The sequence below is a fragment of the Panicum hallii genome, chromosome 3 (genome assembly GCF_002211085.1).
Source record: "Panicum hallii strain FIL2 chromosome 3, PHallii_v3.1, whole genome shotgun sequence".
NCBI classification, from domain to species: Eukaryota; Viridiplantae; Streptophyta; class Magnoliopsida; order Poales; family Poaceae; genus Panicum; species Panicum hallii.
This window is the reverse complement of record NC_038044.1, coordinates 755,124-777,816: the sequence shown is the minus strand read 5'-3', so window position 1 is coordinate 777,816 and position 22,693 is coordinate 755,124. Positions and strand designations below refer to the sequence as shown.

General features: G+C 46.0%; 5 protein-coding genes across 5 annotated transcripts; 2 read left to right on the top strand and 3 right to left on the bottom strand.

Annotated features, from left to right (window-relative positions):
- Positions 1 to 1,111: 1,111 nt before the first annotated feature.
- On the bottom strand, positions 1,112 to 4,826 carry LOC112886943 (cell division control protein 45 homolog). The gene is made up of 2 exons (XM_025952985.1): positions 2,464 to 4,826; positions 1,112 to 1,222 (listed from the first exon to the last, which is right to left on the bottom strand). The coding sequence occupies exon 1, from the start codon at positions 4,609 to 4,611 to the stop codon at positions 2,782 to 2,784; it is 1,830 nt and encodes a 609-aa protein (XP_025808770.1). The 5' UTR covers positions 4,612 to 4,826; the 3' UTR covers positions 1,112 to 1,222; positions 2,464 to 2,781.
- Positions 4,827 to 10,570: 5,744 nt separating this feature from the next.
- On the bottom strand, positions 10,571 to 11,337 carry LOC112886807 (mini zinc finger protein 1-like). The gene has a single exon (XM_025952804.1). It carries the CDS (start codon positions 11,219 to 11,221, stop codon positions 10,949 to 10,951), a length of 273 nt encoding a protein of 90 aa, XP_025808589.1. The 5' UTR covers positions 11,222 to 11,337; the 3' UTR covers positions 10,571 to 10,948.
- A 4,089-nt stretch (positions 11,338 to 15,426) lies between these two features.
- Positions 15,427 to 16,459, bottom strand: LOC112884511 (gibberellin-regulated protein 12-like). Its single transcript, XM_025949918.1, has 4 exons — positions 16,228 to 16,459; positions 16,017 to 16,088; positions 15,886 to 15,922; positions 15,427 to 15,788 (listed from the first exon to the last, which is right to left on the bottom strand). Exons 1-4 carry the CDS (start codon positions 16,303 to 16,305, stop codon positions 15,658 to 15,660), a joined length of 318 nt encoding a protein of 105 aa, XP_025805703.1. The 5' UTR covers positions 16,306 to 16,459; the 3' UTR covers positions 15,427 to 15,657.
- A 328-nt stretch (positions 16,460 to 16,787) lies between these two features.
- Positions 16,788 to 19,508, top strand: LOC112884508 (probable arabinosyltransferase ARAD1). Its single transcript, XM_025949916.1, has 2 exons — positions 16,788 to 17,733; positions 18,592 to 19,508. Exons 1-2 carry the CDS (start codon positions 16,813 to 16,815, stop codon positions 19,102 to 19,104), a joined length of 1,434 nt encoding a protein of 477 aa, XP_025805701.1. The 5' UTR covers positions 16,788 to 16,812; the 3' UTR covers positions 19,105 to 19,508.
- Positions 19,509 to 21,128: 1,620 nt separating this feature from the next.
- Positions 21,129 to 22,000, top strand: LOC112884510 (40S ribosomal protein S16). Its single transcript, XM_025949917.1, has one exon. The coding sequence runs from the start codon at positions 21,238 to 21,240 to the stop codon at positions 21,685 to 21,687; it is 450 nt and encodes a 149-aa protein (XP_025805702.1). The 5' UTR covers positions 21,129 to 21,237; the 3' UTR covers positions 21,688 to 22,000.
- Positions 22,001 to 22,693: the final 693 nt, after the last annotated feature.

Here is a 22,693-nt window from a genome sequence, read left to right as displayed (position 1 = left end):
GCTTAATGAATTGTGGACGATTCAAAATGCTCAATATTCACACCACTTTATCAAGCAAAATATTTTTATGTAAACTTCTCATGTACTTTCAAATTTGAGTGAAAGCTGTTTTAGGCTCTTGATGCTTTAACATATATTTATGTTCATGTAGAAAGCAAGGTATATAAGGACGTAGGAGTGCAGTATGGCACTAGCAAGTCATGACAATTTACAGTAGGCTTATGTGCCCCATCAACCAGAATTTTAAGGAAAGCATGGCACTTAATTATGCTGGTTTTAAGGAATTAGCATAGGACCTCACTAGTTTTCTGCAATTCGTACAGGGATAAAAGTACCATCAGATTAGACGATCAATTTACAATTTCCATGATTGAAAATGGCCAATTTAACCGAAAGAAGAACAGCAGTCAATAGGTTGTTGAACCACAATGAAAACCCCAGGGCGCTCTAGGCAACAAGTTCGATGTGGATTGTGTAAGAGAAAGGGGCCTATCTGACTGATGTAATCTAAACCGTACAGGCAAAGCTCTCAGTTGAAGATATGGTCCAAAATTATTCGCTGGTTGCGATCAAATTGATGCTATCCAATAGAAACAGCACATGACACGCTTTTCAACAAGAAAATTGACCAAAGGACGGCAGGACAGAGTAACAGAACACAATATATAGGTGGATGTGAAGTCATCATCAAAGATTCAATTGTCTATGAAGCTGACGTCTATGCACCAACATCTAGTTAAACAGTTTTCCAGCAACCGTCAACCTTGATCAACGTTGGATTGGACATCATCATTACACCTAAATACAGGAAAACATGAGATAGGCATTGGAAAATTGTGCTTGCTAGCTGTTAGGTTGGAAACCATTTGGGTAGTGTTTTATGAGAGGGAGGATTTTTTGAAAAAAGAATGTTGACTGAAGGGAAGATGAATTATTGAAGAAGATGAGTAAAAATGCAGAGAAATTCACTTTCCTTAGATGCCCAGTAAACTGCGATGTTTAGCTAGTGATGCATAATAATGATTAATGATAACCTACTGAAAGCGATCCTTATTGGTATTAACAAAAATCAAGCAGGTGTCCAGAAAGGAGGGTGACTTACAAAACAGACAACGACACAATGCAGGTGCAACGGATTGGTAACAACATGGTATGGTAGTGAAAGCCAGAGGCAGTTGCATAATCAGACATGCCTGTGTCCAACAGCATTGACAACCGCCATCTGAAACATGTGGACAAAATCAATTTTAGTCATTTCGATCTCCAGAAATTAGCAGGGAAAATGGAAAAATGGGCCGTCCTGCAGTCCCTGTTCACAGCCCAAACAGTTTCTAAGACCATTTGGACTTCAACATAGGTCAGAATTTATAAAGCCCACGGTTTATTATTACAACCCAGTCCAGAAAACCCTATCATTACTTCATAGTGCAGAAGCATACTTGCAGCAAAGAATGAAAGTCACTGCAAATAAACAAGGGGAAATTCCCTACAAGGCCCTCAAACAAATCACGCTACCTTCTATGGCCCTGCAAAATTGCAACTTCCTTATTTGACCCTGATTTCATTTTCCTTCCCTTCCATGGCCCTGCCGTTACATCTGCAGTTAATATCATGCTGTACATCTTCAATATCTGTTCTCCATGAGATCTCAATATCTGTTGTTTGTGCGCCAGGGGTACTATTATCTTTTCACAGTCACTTGACTGGAAGTTAACTGCAGATGTAACGGCAGGGCCATGGAAGGGAAGGAAAATGAAATTAGGGTCAAATAAGGAAGTTGCAATTTTGCAAGGCCATAGAAGAAAACGTGATTTGTTTGAGGGCCTTGCAGGGAATTTCCCCAATAAACAAAAGCTTTCAACTTACAAGCAAAACACTTCCAGTAAGAGGAAGAGGGAAACCCAAACTAAATTGAACATGTCATAAGGTTATGGTGCTACAGGCATCAATTCAAAGCACTCTACAAAAACCATAGTACTTTGTTACAAATCAGCACCTTCTTCACTGTATAAAACATATTAGTTCCTCAGGAGCACTTGTTCACAGCATTGAGGAAGTACAGATCGTGTTGCTAAGTTACCTGAACTATCAGGTCCAGGAGATGACACCGGATATATATTTGTACAAAGATCAACTGTGGAAATTTGTTGAAGCACTGAACATGGTACAGATTTACAGCCATCAACACTGAAAAAGTTTTAAAGTGACCACTTCCTTGCTTCAGCATTATTTGTAACAGACAAGAACATAGCTGCTCCTAAGATGGTTTTGTAGTTTGTGCAAATTAGAGCAGGCTCAGACACTATATAAAGGTAAGGAGCTTGTTATAAACTCAAAAGAATTTCAAGACACTTGGTGATACAGAACAGAATTGAATACAGCAAATGTCCACAAGCATGTTTGTGCAGATACAGATACAAACATCCATTATATCAGATAAAGTAAAACAGTAAACAAATGTACCTTTCCCCCTCTACGTTAGAATCAGGTTTGCATCTGATCTGTAGATCTATCATTTGCTAATGGGGGAGTTAAAACAGAAGAAAATCCTCTTCTCAGTTTCTGAAGTCATGATCAGTCAGCAGCTCAAACTTCGCAAAGCAGAATGCTTGTCAGGCTGCTTTCACTATGTTAGTGAAATGGCCGGTGGACTGGTATTTAGGAAAACTCATGGCATGTACAACCTGGCCTCAAGCACCTTTATTCAGAGAGAATCAAGCCTGAGCCTTGCATCTTGGAACATGGAAGAACCATCTGCATTTACAAGCTCATGCTATTTGATCATAGCTTCTCCGTTAGCCGAATCATGAAAGAACTGACAGCAACAACATCCAGAACAATCCATGATGACTCAAACATGTCATGGAAATAGTCTGCGCCAATCTCCTCTGCAGCTGTCCTGAACGCATTTCCAAACGCATTGCCCTGAACAGCCCCAAGCCTTGGCTTCCCACATACCCCGACAACCAGCACCTTCTCCGGCTCCTTTGCCAAGCAAGCACAGATTAGTGGCTTCATCCTCGCTCCCCTTTCCTTCAGTGCATCCATCAGAAAGAAGCAGAACTTGGTAAGGGCTTGAGGGTGGCAAAGCTTGTTAGTGTCGACAGGGTCATCAAGCTTCACCCACCGGAACTTCTTGGCGCTCCGTATAAACCCCGTCTTAGTAATTGCCGAGCTTCCCTGCCTCAATATTGCCCTCTGTATTTCAATTGCAGATTGCATCCCTTTCCGCAACTGATCAACATTGCTCAGTGACAATGCAGAGTAAGCAACCCAAAACTGCTCAGCGGCTGAAGACTCCTTCGAATCCTTGGACTCGGAATTTAGAGATTCGAGCAAAGCTGTGACACCATACACAACATCTGCAGCAGAAACTTTAGACCTGTAACCGTGCACTCTCAAGAAGCTCCGGTAGTAGAACTCAGTGAGCCCATACTCAGGCAGGAAGCGGTCAAACTCATCCCTCATCTTGCGCTTGACCTCCATGCTCATGTACTGGAAATTCTTTTGGCAGTCGGCAAGGGGGAATCCCATCCTCGCCAGCAGCAGCTTGAGCTTCTTGAGACCATTGTCACTCCACGTCTTGAGCTTGGTGGCGACATAGGAGGAGCAGAGCATGGAGTCGAACAAGCTCCACTCCCGCAGCAGCATGAGCCTGGGCTCGTCCTCATATGCGATGCGGGAGGTCTCCGGCGCCCGGATCTTGGTGCCGTCCTTGAGCGTGACGACGGAGCCGACGCCTGAGGGGTCGAGGTTGCCTGAGCCGTTGATGTGCTGCTCGAGCTCCATGACGGCGGCCTGGTAGCGCTCGTTGGTGATGCGGTCGTGGACGAACTGGTCCGTGAGGGCGACGCAGGCGAGCCAGAGGAGCTCGTTGGTGTTCTTTCGCAGCGCGTGGGCGAGGTCGTACATGAGGCACCCCGACGGCTTGCCGTGGAAGGTGCCGAGGCGGTAATACTCCCGGCGCAGCTTGGCGAAGAGCCTCACGGGATCTCCGCCTACCGCCTCCGCGTCGTCGGAGAGCCGCCGCCGCTTCCTCCTGCCGCCGCCGTCCTCGGCGTCGGAGTCGGACTCCGAGGCATCGGAGTCGTCGTCGTCGTCCTCGAGAGGGACGCGGAGGTGGTCGTCGGCGTCCCCCTCCGCTGCGAGGTCGGAGGCGTCGGCGAGTGAGGAGAGGTCGAAGTCGTAGGAGAGATCCGCGGTGTGCTCGTCGTCGGCGGTGAAGAGCACGACGACGCGGTCGTTGTGCGCGCAGAGGTTATGGAGGTGGACGGGGCGGTGGGAGTCGACGACGAATGCGGTTGCGGCGGGTGGCAGGACCCGTCGGAGGTCGCGGTGCGCGCCCCAGTTGACGAGGAGGCAGCAGAGCGGGGCGGCGGCGGAGAAGGAGGCGAGGAGGTCCCTGGCCCTGGCGGCGGAGGCGACGGGGTAGATGGAGAAGCGGATGGAGTCGGCGGAGAGGACGTGGGCGAGGACCCTGACGGCGCAGAGCGAGTCGGCGTCGGCGGCGGAGGGGAGGATCAGGAGCGGGGAGGAGGAGCCCGCGGCGGCGGCCGAGGCGGCGGCGCGGAGGCGCGCGTAGAAGGAGTCGACGCGGAGCTCGCGCACCATGGCCGGCGCTGCATCAATCGGGGGATCGAGGCGTGGGGAATTGTTGGAGGAACTCGGAAGGATTGGGAGATGGGGATCTGGAGTAGGAAAGGGAGGGGGCTTGGATGGATTTGTGAGGGCGCGCGGGCGATCGAATTTGGAATTTCGTTTTGGGAGGGAAGGCCCCGCCAGTTGACGGATTTTGGGGGATCCAGCGCATTCCAAAACACACAGAGTGTGACATGTGGGTCTATCTACTCGTGGGCTGCACATTGGCATCGGCGTGATGGGCTTGGCCCAGTTAATGTCAGACCAAAAAGCTTTTGGGCCAAAATAAATATTTGCGCTGGAAACACTTTGGCTGGGTAGATCCTATATATCTTCCGGAGGGTAGGAAGCCCACTCATCTTTCGGGGTTTGCAATTCGTGCAACCACTGTGAGCTATCGGATCCTCTTCTTCCTTCCTCTTCCATGCGTCTTTCTCCTTTAGGTCCCGTTTGGATCAAAGGAAAATCAAAGGATTTTTTAGGAATACAATCCATAGGAAAGGAAACACGCTGCTACGTTTGGAACGGAGGAAACCGGCGATCCGTTCCGCAGGAAAGGAAACTACGGGTGTGCATTTTACAGGAATCAAAAAATCCACTCCGAGTCAAAGGAAAGAAAGGCTCGCTCTTTCTCCGTCTCTGCCTCTCACGTTCTCTCTCCGTCTGGGTCTGCTTTTTCTCTTCCTCACGAAGCTCTCATCCCCAACCATGACTCTACAGAACTAGCTCATCTGCCTCAAGATTGGACCTCAAGATGACGAATCCACGACCAAGTAGCTCATCTGCTCAACGGAATCGCCCTCCTCTGCCTTTTCCCCTTCCATCAACACTAGATTGTGGTTCTCAATCTGAAGGGGATGAAGTAATTTCACAAGAAACAGGTAAAGATCTTAGCTCTCCCTGCCTTATCTCAGTGTAGGGAGGTAGGATGGCGGCGGTGAGTCGTGTTTCCAGGCGTCGAGGTGGAGCTGGAGAGGGCTGGCGGGGGTGCCGCTGTGATGGAGGGCGCTGTACGCGTCAGTGGCACGATACGAGAGTATCGCCACTTCTTGCCGCTTGACCGCCGGCGCTGCCCCGGCTCTGGGTCCTCGCTTGCTTCTTCACCCCAAGACCTTTGGCCCTGCCTTGGCCTAGAGCCGGGTCTGCACCCAACCCAATGCCGGCAAAAGCAGTGTACTCCGTAGCTACAATGAAAAATATTTGCGCATACTCTCTTTTTATTTGCACTGTATCTATCATAGTATCGCAACTTGTAGCGAACCTATCCAAAGGAATGGAAGCATGCACGTTAATTGTTTGCTTCTGCTATTTGTCCTTGAGAAACTAATTGTTGAAAATGACTTGTCCGTGCCTCTGCACTACTTGTGGCCTGGAATTTTTCATTTGTCTGAATCGAATTTTTCCTTTGTGAAAAAAAAGGTGTGGTTGACTGATAATCAGGAAAACTGAAGACTTGAGATGTTACAGGACCATAAACCTTGGTTTATTTATACTTTTACTTATTGTTCGAAGCCTTGCTCATTTACTAGACACCAAGTTGAGCAAACATTGTAACAGTGTGGATCCGAGATTATTTTTACACTCGTGTAAGACACGCGGTTAGTCATTGTCTGCTTAGCAAAATGCAATTGTACAATCCAACTTTCACAATTGCCCTCGTGCATACAGTAAATATAGCAGCCTGATGATGTCAAAGTTGTGACCTCATATAAAGCAAGATTAGGTGCTTTCTTTGTATTATTCTGAAACTAAGATTGTATTTCTGATTAGGTCCAAAAAGCAAATCTGGTAGAGCAAATTGGAATCATCAAATGATTGTTTATCTTATTGGGCTATTAAAAGATCATGATGTGCCCAGATTCCGAACAAACAATGCATGGAGCAAGGAGGCATGGAAGAGTATTACAGAGCAATTCAATAAAAAATTTTCAACCTTGTACTCTGTTTCTCAAGTAAAACAAAAGGAGCAGGATATGAAAAAAGAGTATCGAGTTGTAAAAGATTTGTCTGCAGAAAGTGGTTTTGGTTGGGATCCTGACAGGATGATGGTTACAGCGCCAGATGTGGTTTGGAAATCGCTAGAAGCACATAGAAATAAAGAAGCCCTTCTTCGCTGGCGAGACAAGTCATTTCCATATTATAACGATATGTTTGCTCTCTATGATGGTGAGTTGCAGCTGAACTTAAATCTTTACTAACTGCACGTATTCCTATACTTGTATATGTGTATAATAATTTTTTATATAATCTATGCAGGACGATATGCTGAAGGGAGAAGCTGTCGTGGAATGGATCATTATTCAAATAGGGAGAAACAACCTGTAGGAGTAGTAGGATCAGATTCATCATTGAATTTTATTTCTGAAGAAGGGGGAAGCAAGGATGAAACCAACTGGTTTGGTACTGATGCATTTAGTCAATTCTCAGACCAAGCAAATGACTCTGCATTTCTTGAGGCACTGGAAGGAGAAAAAGAACAATCTTTTGTTGATCAAACAGCATTTGATTCAGAACAAGTTCCAGAGCTACCATGCATAAATTCCAGACCATCTATTTCAACTCCACAAGTGCCAGACAAAAGGCGGGCAAAAAGGCCAAAACCTGACACTACTTCATCCAATGATTTCCATGAGAGATACTTAAGGCTCAAAAAAGAGGAGATTGATCGATTTACAGCTATTGAGGAAAAAAAATGGAGGATCCATACAGCATAAAAAATTATGTGTCAACACTTAAGGGGATGGCTGAAGAACTACTGATGGAAGAAATGATCAAGGCAGCAGACATTTTCAAAGACAATCCACCAGCCAGGGAAGTGTTTCTCTCATTTACTAGTGACCAGTTTCGACTAGGGTGGCTACGCAAACAACTTTTAGCTTCCATAAGACTAGCTTTTGTTACATGTGTGCAGGTACGCATGTTTATTTTGTGATCAATTGCTGTAGTACTAACTACTGCAACATTGGGTAGCCTGACTTTTGTATAGAGTACTAATATAGCAGTGCTCATAACATAACTGATAATTAGCAAGGTACAAATTAACCGACTCATGAGAGTGGACGAGTTTACAATTAATATAAGAACTTCTCTATCTTTGACTTGTTCATCTTGTAATATAATCTTCCCACATTCTCATAGCTATGTTATCTCGCATTGCATTTCCTGCTTGTCGCTCATTGTTAAATGTTGGCACATCACTGTTATATCGATCATCTCCTTGTGGTACAGACCTCATGTTTTGTTCATTGATATCTATAGAGGCATCCTGGGGCAATGACATATCTCCATTGTGTAGCCGTATAAAATTGTGAGTTACACAACAAGCTACAGCAATGTCAACCTGTGTACTAATGTCATATAATGTAGCAGCTTTGAGTATTGGATACCTCATTTTTAGTATACCAATAATTCTCTCTATATGATTTCGTAGCTGAGCATGTCGGAGGTTGAATAATTCCTTGTAGTTCTGTGGTTTTTGTGCTGCTCTTCCCTGTTCTTGTAAATGATATCTTGTTCCACGATACGGAGCAAGAAATTCTGGTGTGTTTGCATAACCTGCATCCACTAAATAAAATTTACCAGGTGGCACACTAAATTCATGGTTGAGTGCATCTTGGAGAACTCTTGCATCAGAGGCTGACCCCTCCCATCCAGCATGTACATGAACAAACCTTAGATCAAAGTCGCAAGCCACCATGACATTTTGTGAGAGACCTTGTTTTCTGTTTCTATATGGCTCTTCTTGACCAAATGGAATTGTCACAGAGATGTGAGTGCCATCTATAGCGTCAATACAGTTCTGCACATATCATTCTAGAATTAGTATCATGCTTAGTTCAAGTTCTTATTGCTATAGCAGTAAAAAGAAATACCTGAAAGTATGGAGAAAATTTGGGTTGTCTTAATATACGATGTGGGTGTAGAGAAGGTGGGCGTATATAGTTGCATGTCAATTGTGTAAGAGCATACAACACTGCCCGGAAGTGCCGGCTGATTATCTCTCCACTATGCTGAAATTGGTCTTGCAATGTCCGATTGCTAGCATTTTTTGACACTGCATATAAAAATATACCAAGCTGCTCTTCTACAGAGACATACCTTGAATCAGCAAGATTATTTTCACGCAATCTTTGGACTAATGCTTGGAATATCTCTCTCTCCATATGAAATCTGGTTCTACACACGATTTCATGACTAGTTAGAGTCTCATGTATAAATGTGGCTCCATTCCTACAAGAAGTGTGTATTGCTTGTTTTTGTGATGCTTCGGAAGAGGTATCTTCCTGTAATGTAGGCTGTAATGTGGGCAATATGCAGAAAATAATCTCATCATCATTTCTGGACCTACGATGGTAGTTTGAATCCATGAAAATGAATACTACTACTTGGTATGCTGCAAGTGGGTGAGTGTGTTTGAATGGCTCTTGCAATGTTGTATGTCATATGGGTGAATTATATAGCAAGAAGCTAGCTAGAGAGGTCCAACGGTCTTATGCCCAACGACTAGCATGTGTGCAACATGTCCAACGGCTAGTATGTGCTTGCAACGGCTAGTACCCTCTGTGGTTCAAATATTCAAACTTGTATGTTTCCTGCAATGCAAACAACAACAATTCTAGTTTCCTGTGTTTTGAATTCCTGTGGTTTTCTCATCTTCTTGATTCCTACATTTTGCCTATTCATACGTTTTTTCCTATTCCTGTATTTTTCATTCCTTTATTCCAAACGGGGCCTTATGCCGGAGCGGCGGAGCCGTCGCTGTGGGGGTCTTAGGGTTCAGGTTCGGGGGTGGGGCCTCTCATGTGTCCGCAGCCTTAGAAGGAGCTTGGAGCAGTCGGTTGGTCCGGCGGTGGTGGTGGGCGAGACGGATGGGCGGGGTCGGCGGCGGGAGCAACGAGCAACACAGTCGTGGCGGCGGCGGCGCGGACGGACCCATACGGCGGCGGTGGGAGCTAGGCGGGGCGGTAAGGCGGCTCGGCCGCGGGTGGAGGAAGGGGAAGGGAGGGCACAGCGGGGCAGCCGTGGCGACGGTGAGGCGCCCGTGGCTGCGATGGAGGCGGCACGATGGGGCAGGGCGGGGGCGATGTGGAACGGAGTAGAGGAAGAAGATGAGCAGTGGACCTTTGGTGGGCTGGAAGATAACTTGCTTATCTATCTTACGTTTGATGTATAGGCGGGGTGCAATAGACGACATTTTCTACGAGGTTTTTGTTTGGATAGCAGCAGGCTTCAAGATGGATGGATGGGGAACAAGTGGAGTTGCAGCGGGCAGATAAGAAGATTTGGGCAGCGGGCATCTACCGGCCACGGGCATGGACAGCACCGATCCACCGGGGTCCCAGCACAGCATACACTAGGAGAGGAGCAAGCAAGCTAGCTGGAGCTGGCAACTATAGAATGCATTGCATACGGCAAGCCGATCCATGGCAGCAGTGAACCAACTGAAAATGATCGATGCCAGGATACGTCGGCGATATAGTGTTGACATTATCTGACAGCAACCTGCATCAAGTGCCTCCGGCACAAGCACAGTACCTCACTTTTCCGATTCCACCGGATCGTTAGCCTGCTTCCACAGCAGGCAGGGCTAGATACCATGAAATTGACTGACAGATTAAATGGGCGACCATGGACCATCCAGAGAATAATCATGTGCCCCCCCCCCCGATATAAATTAATACCATTTCTCGATCTCGCAATTTTATAATCTCATCCATGAAGATGAGCGTGATGACGAACCATCTATACATATAGATATAGATATATAATTCGATTAAACAAAACAAAGTGGACTGATTCATGGAAAAGAAAAAAAAGGCATTAACTAGATCAATGGTGCTCCGACAATCCGCACCAACCATCGCAGTGGAGGGAGGGAAAACAAAGCAGGCCACAAGAACAAAAGCACCAAGCAAGTAATAATGCAGGATCATCGAGGAAAATTCAAGTTAATTTGTTTTAGACTACAGGGACACAGGTCCCAAGCAAGAAGCACATGATGCACTTCTATACGTACGGCAACAACAAGTAAAGCACTTTGACTATATACATGCGCATCAGTTACAGGCACCATATACCAACCATCAACACACATACATAAGTTTTACTGCAAATCCACGGCCAAAAGGGTCCCAAAAAAAGAAGAAGAAAACAAATATTGGTCCATATACGGTTGAATATAATGCACCTACCAATCATTCCAATGCCTTTGCCACCCATGATCGATCGATCGATCCCACCCTCACCTCACCATCTGCAGCTAGCTCACATGTATGTGCAAGCAAACAGGCCAGCAAGCACTGGTAATAATTCAGCCGGAGGTGGTGGTGGAGGAGCAGTCCAAGTCGGCCTCCACCTCGCGCCTGTGGAAGCTGCGGTGGCACCCGCAGGCGGCGCACATCAGCGCCGCCGCCGTGCCCTCCGCGCCCGACGCCATGAACTCCCGGCACCCGTCCACGGCGTACCCGCCGATGGCCGCCGCGTGGTTGCGCTGGCACTCCCGGTAGTGCACCACCTTATTCGTCTCCTTCCTCGACGCCGTCCCGTTCGCCACGGACCGCCGGCGATCTTGCTTAGGGCCCATATATAAGCAAGGTGGTGGTGGCCTTGATGTTTAATTTGGTGATGAACTGATGACGGATGGGGAAGATGTTCCCTGAGACTTGAGAAGGGAGGAGGAGGAAAGGGCTCTCTATTGCTATCACGCCTCTGCTTGGAGGATGGGACTTTTTATATGGGAGAAGGGGGGGCTACTAGCTAGCTAGGTGGACAAGATCAGATCACGGGTTCAGGACCAATCTTACAGCAATCGGCTTTCTTCGCGCGGCTTTATGTTTTGTAAAATACGGAAATGACAATGCGTCCACTCTTTTGTTTATTTGTCGTTTCCGGTATTGCTAATTGCTAATTTACACGAAATTTGCTTTTTTTTCCCTGAAAAAAAGTAGTCCAATACTACTCTTAAGCGTCACGTATCTGAGAATTGGTGTTTTTCGCTAACTTTCATTTACACGTAATTTACTTTCCAGTTGGATCATGAGTCACAAAGCACAATCGGATACTACTTTTACAAGCCATGCACTATGGCAATTTTTTACGTTGTCTTGGCATGGGCATTTGTTTTCCAGTAGTTACGCGTGCACTCTGTTTATTTTACTTTTCTAGATGGATCATGTGTCGCCTAGTAACCTGATACTGTTTTTCGAATCACATGACGGGGAAAAAGTTTAGCACAATCATTTGCTACTCTTTTACATTGGGTTCTATTCGTAGAAACAATTGGAAACTTGCACGGACATATTATTTCTGTGCCTGTTCATTTCCAATTCATCATGCAGGACTGCTGGTGAGTGAGTACGTTGGCACATTATGCGTGACCTAGTCTGGTCGTTATTTCTGTTGGCAGTGCTAAATTATTTGCACTAACAAAAAGCTATACATCCTATCTTGTGGTCTGAGCTACCAGAGAGCCTCTAAAGGTGGCCGTTTGGTGACCCGTATTATTATTTGTCAAAGACCAGCAGCATGGCCAACTAACCAACATTTTTAGTAGGTCCATTAGTGGACAAGATTAGATCTGAATTGACTTGACAAAACGTCTAGCAGGTCTCAGCTTGACTGAGACTCGTATAGCTGCTAACAACGTCCAGAAAGGTTTTCGTCTACTGACACCGACATCTCGATGAAGAAACATGAAAAGAAGGGGAAATTCCGCATCCAGTTTAGTTACAGCTTTGGGAGATTCAGCGACCTGTGTACGAACTAGGAAATTAGGCATGGAAAGAAGATTTTTTTGGATGTACATTGGAGGTTGGACAGAGAAGCACTCCTCTCCAATTGACTCTTCCTCCCGCGGCTTCTCCATTTGCTCCTTGCTTGTGCCACCTTCCCTCTGTTTTTTCTTTTTTGATTGACATCTGACCAATTGAACAATTGAACTGTTTAATTTATTGCTCATGTGCTCCAGTTCATCAGGTCACAATTGGTCAATGGTGTTGTGATGTGGTATATAGCTGTGTGATATGAACAGCTACCTTACTTGAATGCAGGTTCAATGCATTTCCTGGAGGTAGCTGCAGCATTGTGGGTAGGGCACACCATTACTTCAGAGTTCAGATTTTGTGCCAATTTGCCCATATTTGAATTTTGAACATGTGATATGCATGTCTGATTTGTTGAAACCTATGCTGAGGCAGATTCTTCCATACTGGGTAAATGGACATGAACGAAATGCAATGCGATGTAGGTTGGTGATAGTTACCGAGTAAGGCTGGATACATGAAAGACACCATGATATCTGCCTGTCAAGGTTGAGAAACTCTTCGGGGAATAGAAAAAAGGATTTATAGTAATGTGGTAAAATTGACTGGACCAATAGAGTAGACTCCCACCGCAGAGATAGAGATACAAAATGGCCGTTTTCAGTAGTCAAACTTTGTCTTCTTGATGGATCTGATGATCAAACAACTCATGTTCTGTTCTCTCAGAAAAAGAGAGACTCTAGCATATATTCAAGCATTGGTGCTGTACTCACAAAAAGATGGTATATATTCCTACTCGGCTTGGCAACTTTCCTTAGTGAAAAGGGAACATATTCCAGGTAGGAAATGCCATTGTTTGTCATCTCATAGTTAGAAAATGAAGGTTCAACTAAGTCGAATGTGAAAACTTTGAAACTGAATTTGTTAAGTTTCACCTGCTCAGTACAGCCTTAAGTCTAAGCATTACTTTTCCATTTTGCAATTGTAATATCAACAGCAAACCATGGTAAATGTTTCTCAGGATCCTATAGGCAACTCTGAAAATTCTTTTTTTTTGAGTAGACGTAACTGGAAAACAGAGGCGACTTAGATGGTTGTACCAGAAGTCCTTTAGTTTTCATGAAAATACAGTAATAGCTTTGATTACTCTGTTGATTGAAACCATTATATGCATAAAAATGGCCGAACTGCTGCGTTGTATAAAGTTGAATTGCTGAATGGGTTGCTATACGTTATAACTCATAATCACTGTTCCAAATCTTTCTTCTTAGCTTTATGTTTTAAAATAAGCATTGATGATTGTACTAATCTTCTTAGAATGTGCAGTACAGACGTACAGTACTTAAACAGTTAAGACCATAAGAACTTGGCGAGTTAATGGATTTCTGTCAACCTAACAAAATGAGGCTCAATCCTTTCTCTTAATTAGTTGCCTTAAATATCATCAAGTACTAACATAAAATGCTGCTTTTGTCCATCGCAAGCAACAAGAATGAACAAATGGTATATTATATTAGGAGTACCTTGGTACCCCACGAGCTGCACTGGATCAAAATCTTGAAAAAGTTATGCAAGAACATCTGGTTAGATTTATTTCCAATTTACAAGTACTGCTAGCCTTTATAATTATAGGGGCTCAATTTGTTTGACCACATGAATCTGCAGAGAAGGGGAGGGGGCCTACTTGCTGGTGGATAATGTGATATTAGGCTCCACCTATCAAATCAAATCATGCAACAAGATGCCAACATGGGACACAGTCACTGAAGCCTCATCGCCTCTGCCATTGCCCTCTGTCCTCTGGCCTGGCCAGCAGAATGTCTGTTTTCCTGGCCACTGCCATCGAAGATCAGATGTACAGTGTTTCTGTTTCCCTCAGTCACTGGAAGAATGAATCATTCAGTTTGGGCTACTTATCATGTTTAAAATCTCACCCTGGCTAGCATCAAACAAATGGGACACTATTTGAGATGGATGTGAAGGCAGGAAGGTCCCCTACCAATTGTTGGTGTGTGCTTCATGTGGGCGTGGGGAACAGTGGTTGATGCATTGGCTGGCACCCTTTTGCGACGGATGTGAATCTGCTTGTGAAGGAGTTGCGTGCAATTGAAGTCGTCTTCCTTTCGGCCAGCTTGGCTCCAAGCACCGCAAACTCGGTTGGATGGGAGCTTAGCAGCTGTTCTCTTCTTCTATCTATCAATGTTTGACAGATCCACCAAGAGTGCACGCTTGTCGCAGCAATCGGATGAACAGCTTTGCAACAGCGACTTGAGATGTGAAGAACAGGAAGACCAGCAGTGTGAATTTGTTTTGTGGGGAAAGCAAGAGCAAAATCGTCAGAATTCAGAACCTGTTCTCGAGAACCTAAGACACAAGAATTCAGAAACCTTGCTTCGCTTGTACTGGGTTCAAATATATTGGCGACTAGTTGAGAAACTGCAAGGCATCTAGTCGATGGATGGATCGATACAAGTAGGTGGGTGAGCGAGCGGAGGGGAAGGTGGCAACTGGAGCTAGCTAGGGCCAGCGTGTCTGCCATTCGTGGAGGGGATGGTGTCGTTTTTCCGGTTCGCGTCCAATCGGGCGTTGCAACCAGCGACACCAAGAAACAGATGGGCTGACTGAAAGGTACGTACAAGCCTCGAGTTGATTGGCTATGCAGGCCACTACAGGTACACCGAATCAGAAAGTCAGAAACCAGACGGATGGAATGGCATAATGGAGTGCCTGGGTCACCTTCCCCTTGGAGTTGGCGGACAAAAGGCATCCTCCATCTCTGCTAAATGGCTAGTGCCTGCTGGCCTGCCGCCTGCCTATGGCAGTATTCAGTAGTGGAGTGGAGTGCCATGGGCCATGGCATACCATTTGACAAGGCAGCTGTTACTCACGTAATCCTGTTTGATGGTAGTTGGTATAGCGATGATTTGACGGTGTACGTACAGGTTTTTGGGAGCTAGTCCTAGTGATGGGTCTTATAACTCTTTAGTGACAAGAAAACAACCCGTGTCTGGGAAGATTAAGCGAGTAAATCATCATTCAGTCTAGCATTCTGCACTGCTCATCACACATTCACACTGCTAGTGAAAGGATTGATTCAATTCGGAGAACAGAATGAATCCCAGCAGGCCCTGACCTACTATCCAAAGCCCACCAAGTAAGTTAATACTACGGGCGGCTGGGCCAAACAAAACAAAAAACAGGAGGGAGGTCAAGGGCACTTGGGCCCTCCTTCCTTGGTCTTCCAGTTGTTGTAGCAGGGTCAGGTTTCCTTGTTGCCGTAGGTTCCTGGAGGCACGCAGAGGCACTTGGCGCAGCACTTGTTGCAGAAGAAGAGGCACGGCTTCTTGTGGTGCGTCTTGGAACATCTCCGCCGGCACTCCCCGCCGCACTCTGCATGCACGCATTTCATTCATATCGTTTCAGCACTTCCAATCCATACATATTATTATGTGATTGAAGACTGAACTATCGACTACTCATGACTTACGAGAAGGCTTGAGTTTTCCCTTGCCATCGTTGTTGCCCTGCACATTGCCAACGTATCGACAAGACACGAGGCAGCAAATAGATTAGATTAGAGTACATTTTTCTTTGGAAGAATTGACGCTGATCGGTTACCTTGTGGTGATGGTTGTCGATGTCATCACCACTGTTCATGTCTTCAACAACGACACCATTATTGTCGATGATCTTCAGATCGATCGACGACAATGGACATGTAAATTATTATATACAAGTCGTGCCGAGAACGCATGGTAGCTAGACAGAACGAAGAAGAGAATCCTCCAAAGGATCGGATATCACCTAGTCAAGTAAGTCAAGTGCATACCTCGGCGGCGGAAGCGAGCGCGAGGAGGAAGAGGAAGCAGATTGGGAGCAACGCCGCCATTGGCTTGCCCTTGGCCATGTCTTAGAGCGCCTGATGCACGGACGACCGATTGAAACGACCCGAATCGAGGCAGTATATAATGCAAAGCTCAAACTCTTACTAATTGTGCGGACCAAGAAGATGGGGGAAGAAGAAGCAAGCAGAGGAAGAAGATGGTAAGAGATCGTCGCCGTTACGCAATTGCTAAAAATAGATAGATTCAGTTGCATCGCCGGCCAGATGGACTCTTTTTTTTTTCAGGAAGGCCGGATGGACTTGCATTGCAGTAATATCTCTGGTCTCTCTCTGTCTTTGCACATTTGCACTGCATCATGCATCGTCGGTATTGTTTAGTTCGATGCTTGGGCCATAGGCCTTTTTTGGCCCACAAGAATTGTGCCACGCACCAAACCAATTTCTGGCTCACGCTTCTGCTTCCCCCTTGTCTCTGTTGCAGCGACTCCACTCCTGAATCAGATCGATCCGCCATGCCCCTTCTTCCTCCTACTCCACCATCTCCAGTCCAGCGATGACCTGCACCCCTCCATGGCGCCCCACGGCCGCACCCTCCTCCTCCCGCTCGCCGCCGCCACCGTCCTCGTCGCCTCCACCATCTTCCTCTTCGCCGCCGCCGGCGCGCGCTGGCGCCCCGCCGACACCAGCCTCCCCGTCCCGCCCCGCGCCGTCTCCGCGGCGGCCGTCCCCGTGACCGCCAGCGCCTCCTCCAACACCACCGGCGCCCGCAAAGAGCTCTCCTTTCTTGACGAGAACGGCCGCCCCGACGACCCGGGCTCCGGCTCGGGCGCCGGTGCGGCGCGGTGCGACCTGCGCGCCGCCGCCTTCAGGGTCTTCATGTACGACCTGCCGCCGGAGTTCCACTTCGGCCTCCTCGGCTGGTCGCCGCCGTCCACTGGTTCCGTCTGGCCGGACCTCACCAACGACTTCGCTGCACCACCGCCGCGGTACCCCGGGGGGCTCAACCAGCAGCACAGCGTCGCGTACTGGCTCACGCTCGATCTCCTATCCTCGTCCTCGGCGCCCTGCGGCGCCGCCGTGCGGGTCGCCGACTCCCGCGACGCCGACCTCGTATTCGTCCCCTTCTTCGCGTCCCTCAGCTACAACCGCCACTCCAGGCCGGTGCCGCCGGAGAAGGTGTCCAGGGACAAGGCCCTGCAGGAGAAGCTCGTCAGGTACCTCGCCGCGCGGCCGGAGTGGAAGAGGTACGGTGGCGCTGACCATGTCATCGTCGCGCACCACCCCAACAGCTTGCTGCACGCCCGGGCGGCGCTGTCGCCGGCGATCTTCGTGCTGGCGGACTTCGGGAGGTACCAACCCAGGGTGGCCAGCTTGGAGAAGGATGTCATTGCGCCATACAAACACATGGCCAAGACGTTCGTCAATGACTCGGCTGGGTTTGATCACCGACCAACATTGCTCTACTTCAGGGGAGCCATTTACAGGAAGGAGGTAATTGTGCTTGCTGCTGAGTTTGGAACCTTATATTCTACATTTCGACTTGGTGTCAATCATAAAATACTAGTAGTTTGGTGATTAACTTCGTTGGTTATATGAGGTAATGATTATGAAGCTGTCAAGTATTGAACATTATACTAGTAGCCTAGAACAGTAACAAAAAACTTGTCTTTTGTGCTAAAGACTCCTTTTTTTCCTAGTAATTTTTTCAAACGTAAATCAGATTAGGAACTAGCAAGCTTTACAGTGAGAGTAGCTTAATTTGGAACTGGGTGAAATTAGCTGTACAGTGCGAGTAGCATAAATGGATATAGGTTCTGTTGCTTGTTTTTTTTCCAGAATCTTATATCTATCATCAACTCATCAAGGTGGTTAGACTTATGCATACAGGATCTTTCTTTGTTAATCTAGATCATCACCTTATTTGAACGCTTGAGCCTCTGGATGAAGTTTGGGTAATTTGATAATCTTCAGTGAGGTTTACACAAGGCTTTCTTGATCTTCCATCTTTGTCGGAAAGGCTCCTGGTTTATGTTTGTTTTCTCAAGCTATTTAAGTTCTAGATATTTAAAGATTAGCATATGCCCCCTGTTCCAATCCTTTGATTTTTCAACAAATGATATAGTACAGGAGTTTACCAGCCAATTGGTCTACATATGCCAAGTATGAAGTATCCATGGGAAAAAAAATTACTGTGCCAAAAAGACTGTGAACCAATTCTGATTACTGCTAGCTACTTGTGATATTCTTATTTAAGAACTGTCATGCTACCAGTTTTCAGCCTATTCTGTCTATGTTGTTTAGTGGCAATCGGTGACACATAAGCTAATATGTTGCATCATCCATACCCAGGGAGGGAGCATTCGACAGGAGCTATATTATATGCTCAAAGATGAAAAAGATGTTTACTTCTCCTTTGGAAGTGTCCAGGACCATGGGGCCAGCAAAGCCAGCCAAGGAATGCACTCATCAAAATTTTGCTTAAATATTGCCGGGGACACCCCTTCTTCCAATCGTCTGTTTGATGCGATAGTGAGTCACTGTGTCCCTGTTATCATCAGTGACGACATTGAGCTACCTTACGAGGACGCGTTGGATTATTCAAAGTTCTCCATCTTTGTACGATCATCTGATGCTGTTAAAAAGGGTTACCTGATGAGATTGATTAGTGGTGTGAGCAAGCAGCAATGGACAAGGATGTGGAATAGGCTCAAAGAGGTGGATAGATATTTTGAGTACCGGTATCCGTCCCAGAAGGATGATGCAGTCCAGATGATCTGGCAAGCACTGGCTAGAAGGGTGCCAGCAATTCAGCTGAAGATGCATAGATCTAGTAGATTTTCAAGATCCGACAGAGGAAAATAAACAGAAAGGCGGTGTGTCTGTCTTGTCTCCGTTGGCTAATCCAATTTATATCTAATCAACATGTCACTGACACAGGTTCACAGGTTTTCTCGGTCGCACATAACAGATAGATTGTAATATTCAGGTTATCCTTAGAAAAGACGTGTAACTTAGGATTTGTTGGTCCAGTTGAAGCGTATACTGGCAAGTCAAAAGCTTCTTGTTTTTTGTAACGTGTATTCAATGTAATCATGAAAGAGAGACATAGGATTTGTAACATTGTGGGATCAAACCACATTCTTCTGTCATGTACTCATGTAGCGGTTTTATTCTCTAGCTTATTCAGGCACTATTGGTATGTTGCGGCTGGTATGTGGTGGTGCCATAATTTCAATCTTTATAATGAAGAAATCCATGACAGAGGAGGTCTATGCGTTGAATTTCTTCTCAGCGTTTTATTTGTCTCTCTTTTTCTATGTGTTGAATTTCTCAATTTCTGAAAAACACTGTGAAATAGGGGTGTTAATAAGATTCAGAAATACTTGCAAACAAATAGATGGGATCACAATCAATGACAGAAAGTAGCACCCTTGGTTGGACCACGGGATGTGCGATACCAGGGTCCGTTTGGTAGAGCTCCGACCGATTCTGATTCTCTATGGGAGTTGATCTCTAAGAGAAGTGATTCTGTGGCCGAAAGTGATTCCTTTTGATTTTCTAGCGTAAACTTTTAAAATCAGGATGGAGAATTATTTCTCTCAAAATTAAGATGGAGAGAGAAAGCTATTTTTTAAGCTCGCACCTCTTAGTTCATTTCAGAGAATCACTCCACATAATCAGCAAAGAATCACTTCTCTCTGAAAAAATATTTGGCAGAGCTTCTGCAGGATTCAGCAAAGAAAGAATCAGCTCAATTCACACCGTAGAATAGAAAAACTATAACTAGGTTCATAAGAACTAATTTGGTTGAAGGAAGATATAGCTACAAAGGTGACCGTGTACTTCGACAGCGACTAGTACCACGGTATGATACGCCTTACACAGCCAGTACTATTGCCATTTTGCTGTGGGATATGTTGAACTTTCATTTCAATCTCGTCAAGAAATCTAGGATATAGAAGGTCAACCAAATCATTTACGTACATTTTATTTCTTTTCTGAAGTTCGATGGATTCACCTGGTCAGATATTATGTCAAGATACAGGGTCTTGAAGAGGCCACACATGTCTAGTTGTCTCCAACAACTCATTTCAGCGAGCGAATTGTTTGCAGTAACATTTTGATATAACACCTTTGGCATTGAGTCAAAAACACAGCAGGTAGAAATCTCACGGAGAAATATGGACACCTTGTCCATGGGTTCTAAAGTCTTGCAGGTCCATCACAATAGCAAATGCACAAATTCCATGCATCCAACTCAAACTTCAGCCTACGGCAGCAACATCATCATCTTTCTTCTTCACAGAAAAACCATCAATGCCTAAACATGTAGCCAGAATATTTCTGTTGAGCTACAGCATACTCAAAGACGGAATTTCAGCATATTAACACCCTGCTGCCTCCAGCCATGCATCAGAGAAACACCAAAACAGAAGTGCTAACATACTTAGCAACCCAAGAAATGGGACTGGATTCAGTTTAAGCGGACGGATAACCCTTCCAAGACTTCAGATCAACTGCAGTTATTATTAGATATCTATTCCTGTGCAAACTAGATGAATATAAGTACTATGTTCGTTAGATTGCAAACAAGACACTCCTGTTGATTAAGTAAACATATTTTTTGAGGAAATACCTGAGATCAAAGACTCATATTGTTATATTAATATGAGGAAGAAATTCTTTTTTTGATAGGATTAGGAAGAAATTCAACTTGAGACAATCAGTTTACCGTGATGGGTTGAAAGGCTCAGTATTATACGAAGCCCAACCTATCTCCGGCCCATAACAAGTTCCATTGGTTTTCTTTTTGGGCCCACATGTCACCCTCAGAGCCGCCACGATCACTCAAAACCCTAACGCTTCCAGGCTATATAAACGTTCTCTCCTCTGGCTCCCGTCTCTCCGCCGCCCCCTCCCCAAGCCGCCAAAGCCCTAGCCCCCCCGCCGCCTCACCCCGCCGCCGCTGCGATCCCTGCAGCCACCACCGCAACCATGGCTGCCGTGCTTACCCGCCCGGCTGCGGGCACCGTCCAGTGCTTCGGCCGCAAGAAGACGGCCGTGGCCGTGGCCTACACCAAGCCTGGGCGCGGGCTGATCAAGGTGAACGGCGTCCCCATCGAGCTGATCCGCCCGGAGATCCTCCGCCTCAAGGCCTTCGAGCCCATCATGCTCGCCGGGCGCTCCCGGTTCAAGGACATCGACATGAGGATCCGCGTCCGCGGCGGAGGGAAGACGTCGCAGATCTACGCCATACGCCAGGCCGTCGCCAAGGGTCTCGTCGCCTACTTCCAGAAGTACGTCGACGAGGCCGCCAAGAAGGAGGTCAAGGACATCTTCGGCCGCTACGACCGCACCCTCCTCGTCGCCGACCCCAGGCGCTGCGAGCCCAAGAAGTTCGGTGGTCGCGGTGCCCGCGCCAGGTTCCAGAAGTCCTACCGTTGAGCGATTGCTTGCCGCATCACAATCTGCCAGATCACTGTGGGTGTTCTTGGCTTCGTGTCCTATCAATGGAGCAACTTATCTGGTTCTATATCTAGCTGCTGCTTTACCTTCAAGTTTAGACTTTTAAGCCTAGTGTCGAACCTTTTTTGACATTGTGATATGAAATGTGAGAGAGATATTCAAGACTATTCTGTAGTCTCTTAAGTATGCTTTTGCTTGTTACCTGTGTCCAAGGATTCTGATATGGCATCCTTATATTTTGTGCTATGTAAGAGTAGTATTTCTATTTTACTGTGTATCTGTTTCATGCTTATGCTTACCCATCTTTTTAAGTTAAGCTCCCTTCTCTGCCTTTAATAACTCGGTTGAATGGATGCTACTGCTGTAGACAACTTGTGATGACATGACTCAACAATTTTAGTTCGTTCATTCAATGGTAAGTTTTTCTTGATAGGCTGAGTGATCCATCTCAACTAGGCAACACAAAGGAAATCTGTCTTCTAATTAGATAGAAGGGAGGTCCATCTCGCATTGATACTGTTCACCTATGCATTGTGATAGGTAGCTGCACATACTAGTTATTTACTAACTGATATTTGGTTATTGCCCTCCATTTGTTGTCGCTTTGGTGCTTATCACTCTTACTGACATGTGGTATTTTACCACATTTCAACAGGTCGTATTAGATTGAAAACTCTCAATTACCGACTTACAGTAATATTTTGATCCGCCAATTGTTGTTATTCTGTTGAGTTACATCTTCACATTCAGTTTAGTCATTTACTTGCATAGTGAAAGTTCCCTTTTGTTACTTTGGACTGGTTGTGACATTTGAGTGGGTTTTACTGTAGAATTTTCAGGCTGATTTGTTACTTTGTCAGGTTAAGTTGCGTGATGCTCCTTGCGGTCTTCCTCTTACTGTTTCCCCTTTATAGGTTCTGCGGTTGCTCACTTGAGAATGTATTGTTTGACTTGATATTCACTGCCCAATGACCTGTGGTTTGTA

Excerpts from the sequence above, each read along its gene's own strand:
- LOC112886943 (XM_025952985.1), bottom strand. The coding sequence starts at position 4,611 with ATGGTGCGCGAGCTCCGCGTCGACTCCTTCTACGCGCGCCTCCGCGCC.
- LOC112886807 (XM_025952804.1), bottom strand. The coding sequence starts at position 11,221 with ATGGGCCCTAAGCAAGATCGCCGGCGGTCCGTGGCGAACGGGACGGCG.
- LOC112884511 (XM_025949918.1), bottom strand. The coding sequence starts at position 16,305 with ATGGCCAAGGGCAAGCCAATGGCGGCGTTGCTCCCAATCTGCTTCCTC. Across the intron at positions 16,089-16,227 it reads CGCTCGCTTCCGCCGCCGAG|ATCATCGACAATAATGGTGT; the intron begins GTATGCACTTGA and ends ATCGATCTGAAG. Across the intron at positions 15,789-15,885 it reads GGGAAAACTCAAGCCTTCTC|AGTGCGGCGGGGAGTGCCGG; the intron begins GTAAGTCATGAG and ends GCGTGCATGCAG.
- LOC112884508 (XM_025949916.1), top strand. The coding sequence starts at position 16,813 with ATGGCGCCCCACGGCCGCACCCTCCTCCTCCCGCTCGCCGCCGCCACC. Across the intron at positions 17,734-18,591 it reads GAGCCATTTACAGGAAGGAG|GGAGGGAGCATTCGACAGGA; the intron begins GTAATTGTGCTT and ends ATCCATACCCAG.
- LOC112884510 (XM_025949917.1), top strand. The coding sequence starts at position 21,238 with ATGGCTGCCGTGCTTACCCGCCCGGCTGCGGGCACCGTCCAGTGCTTC.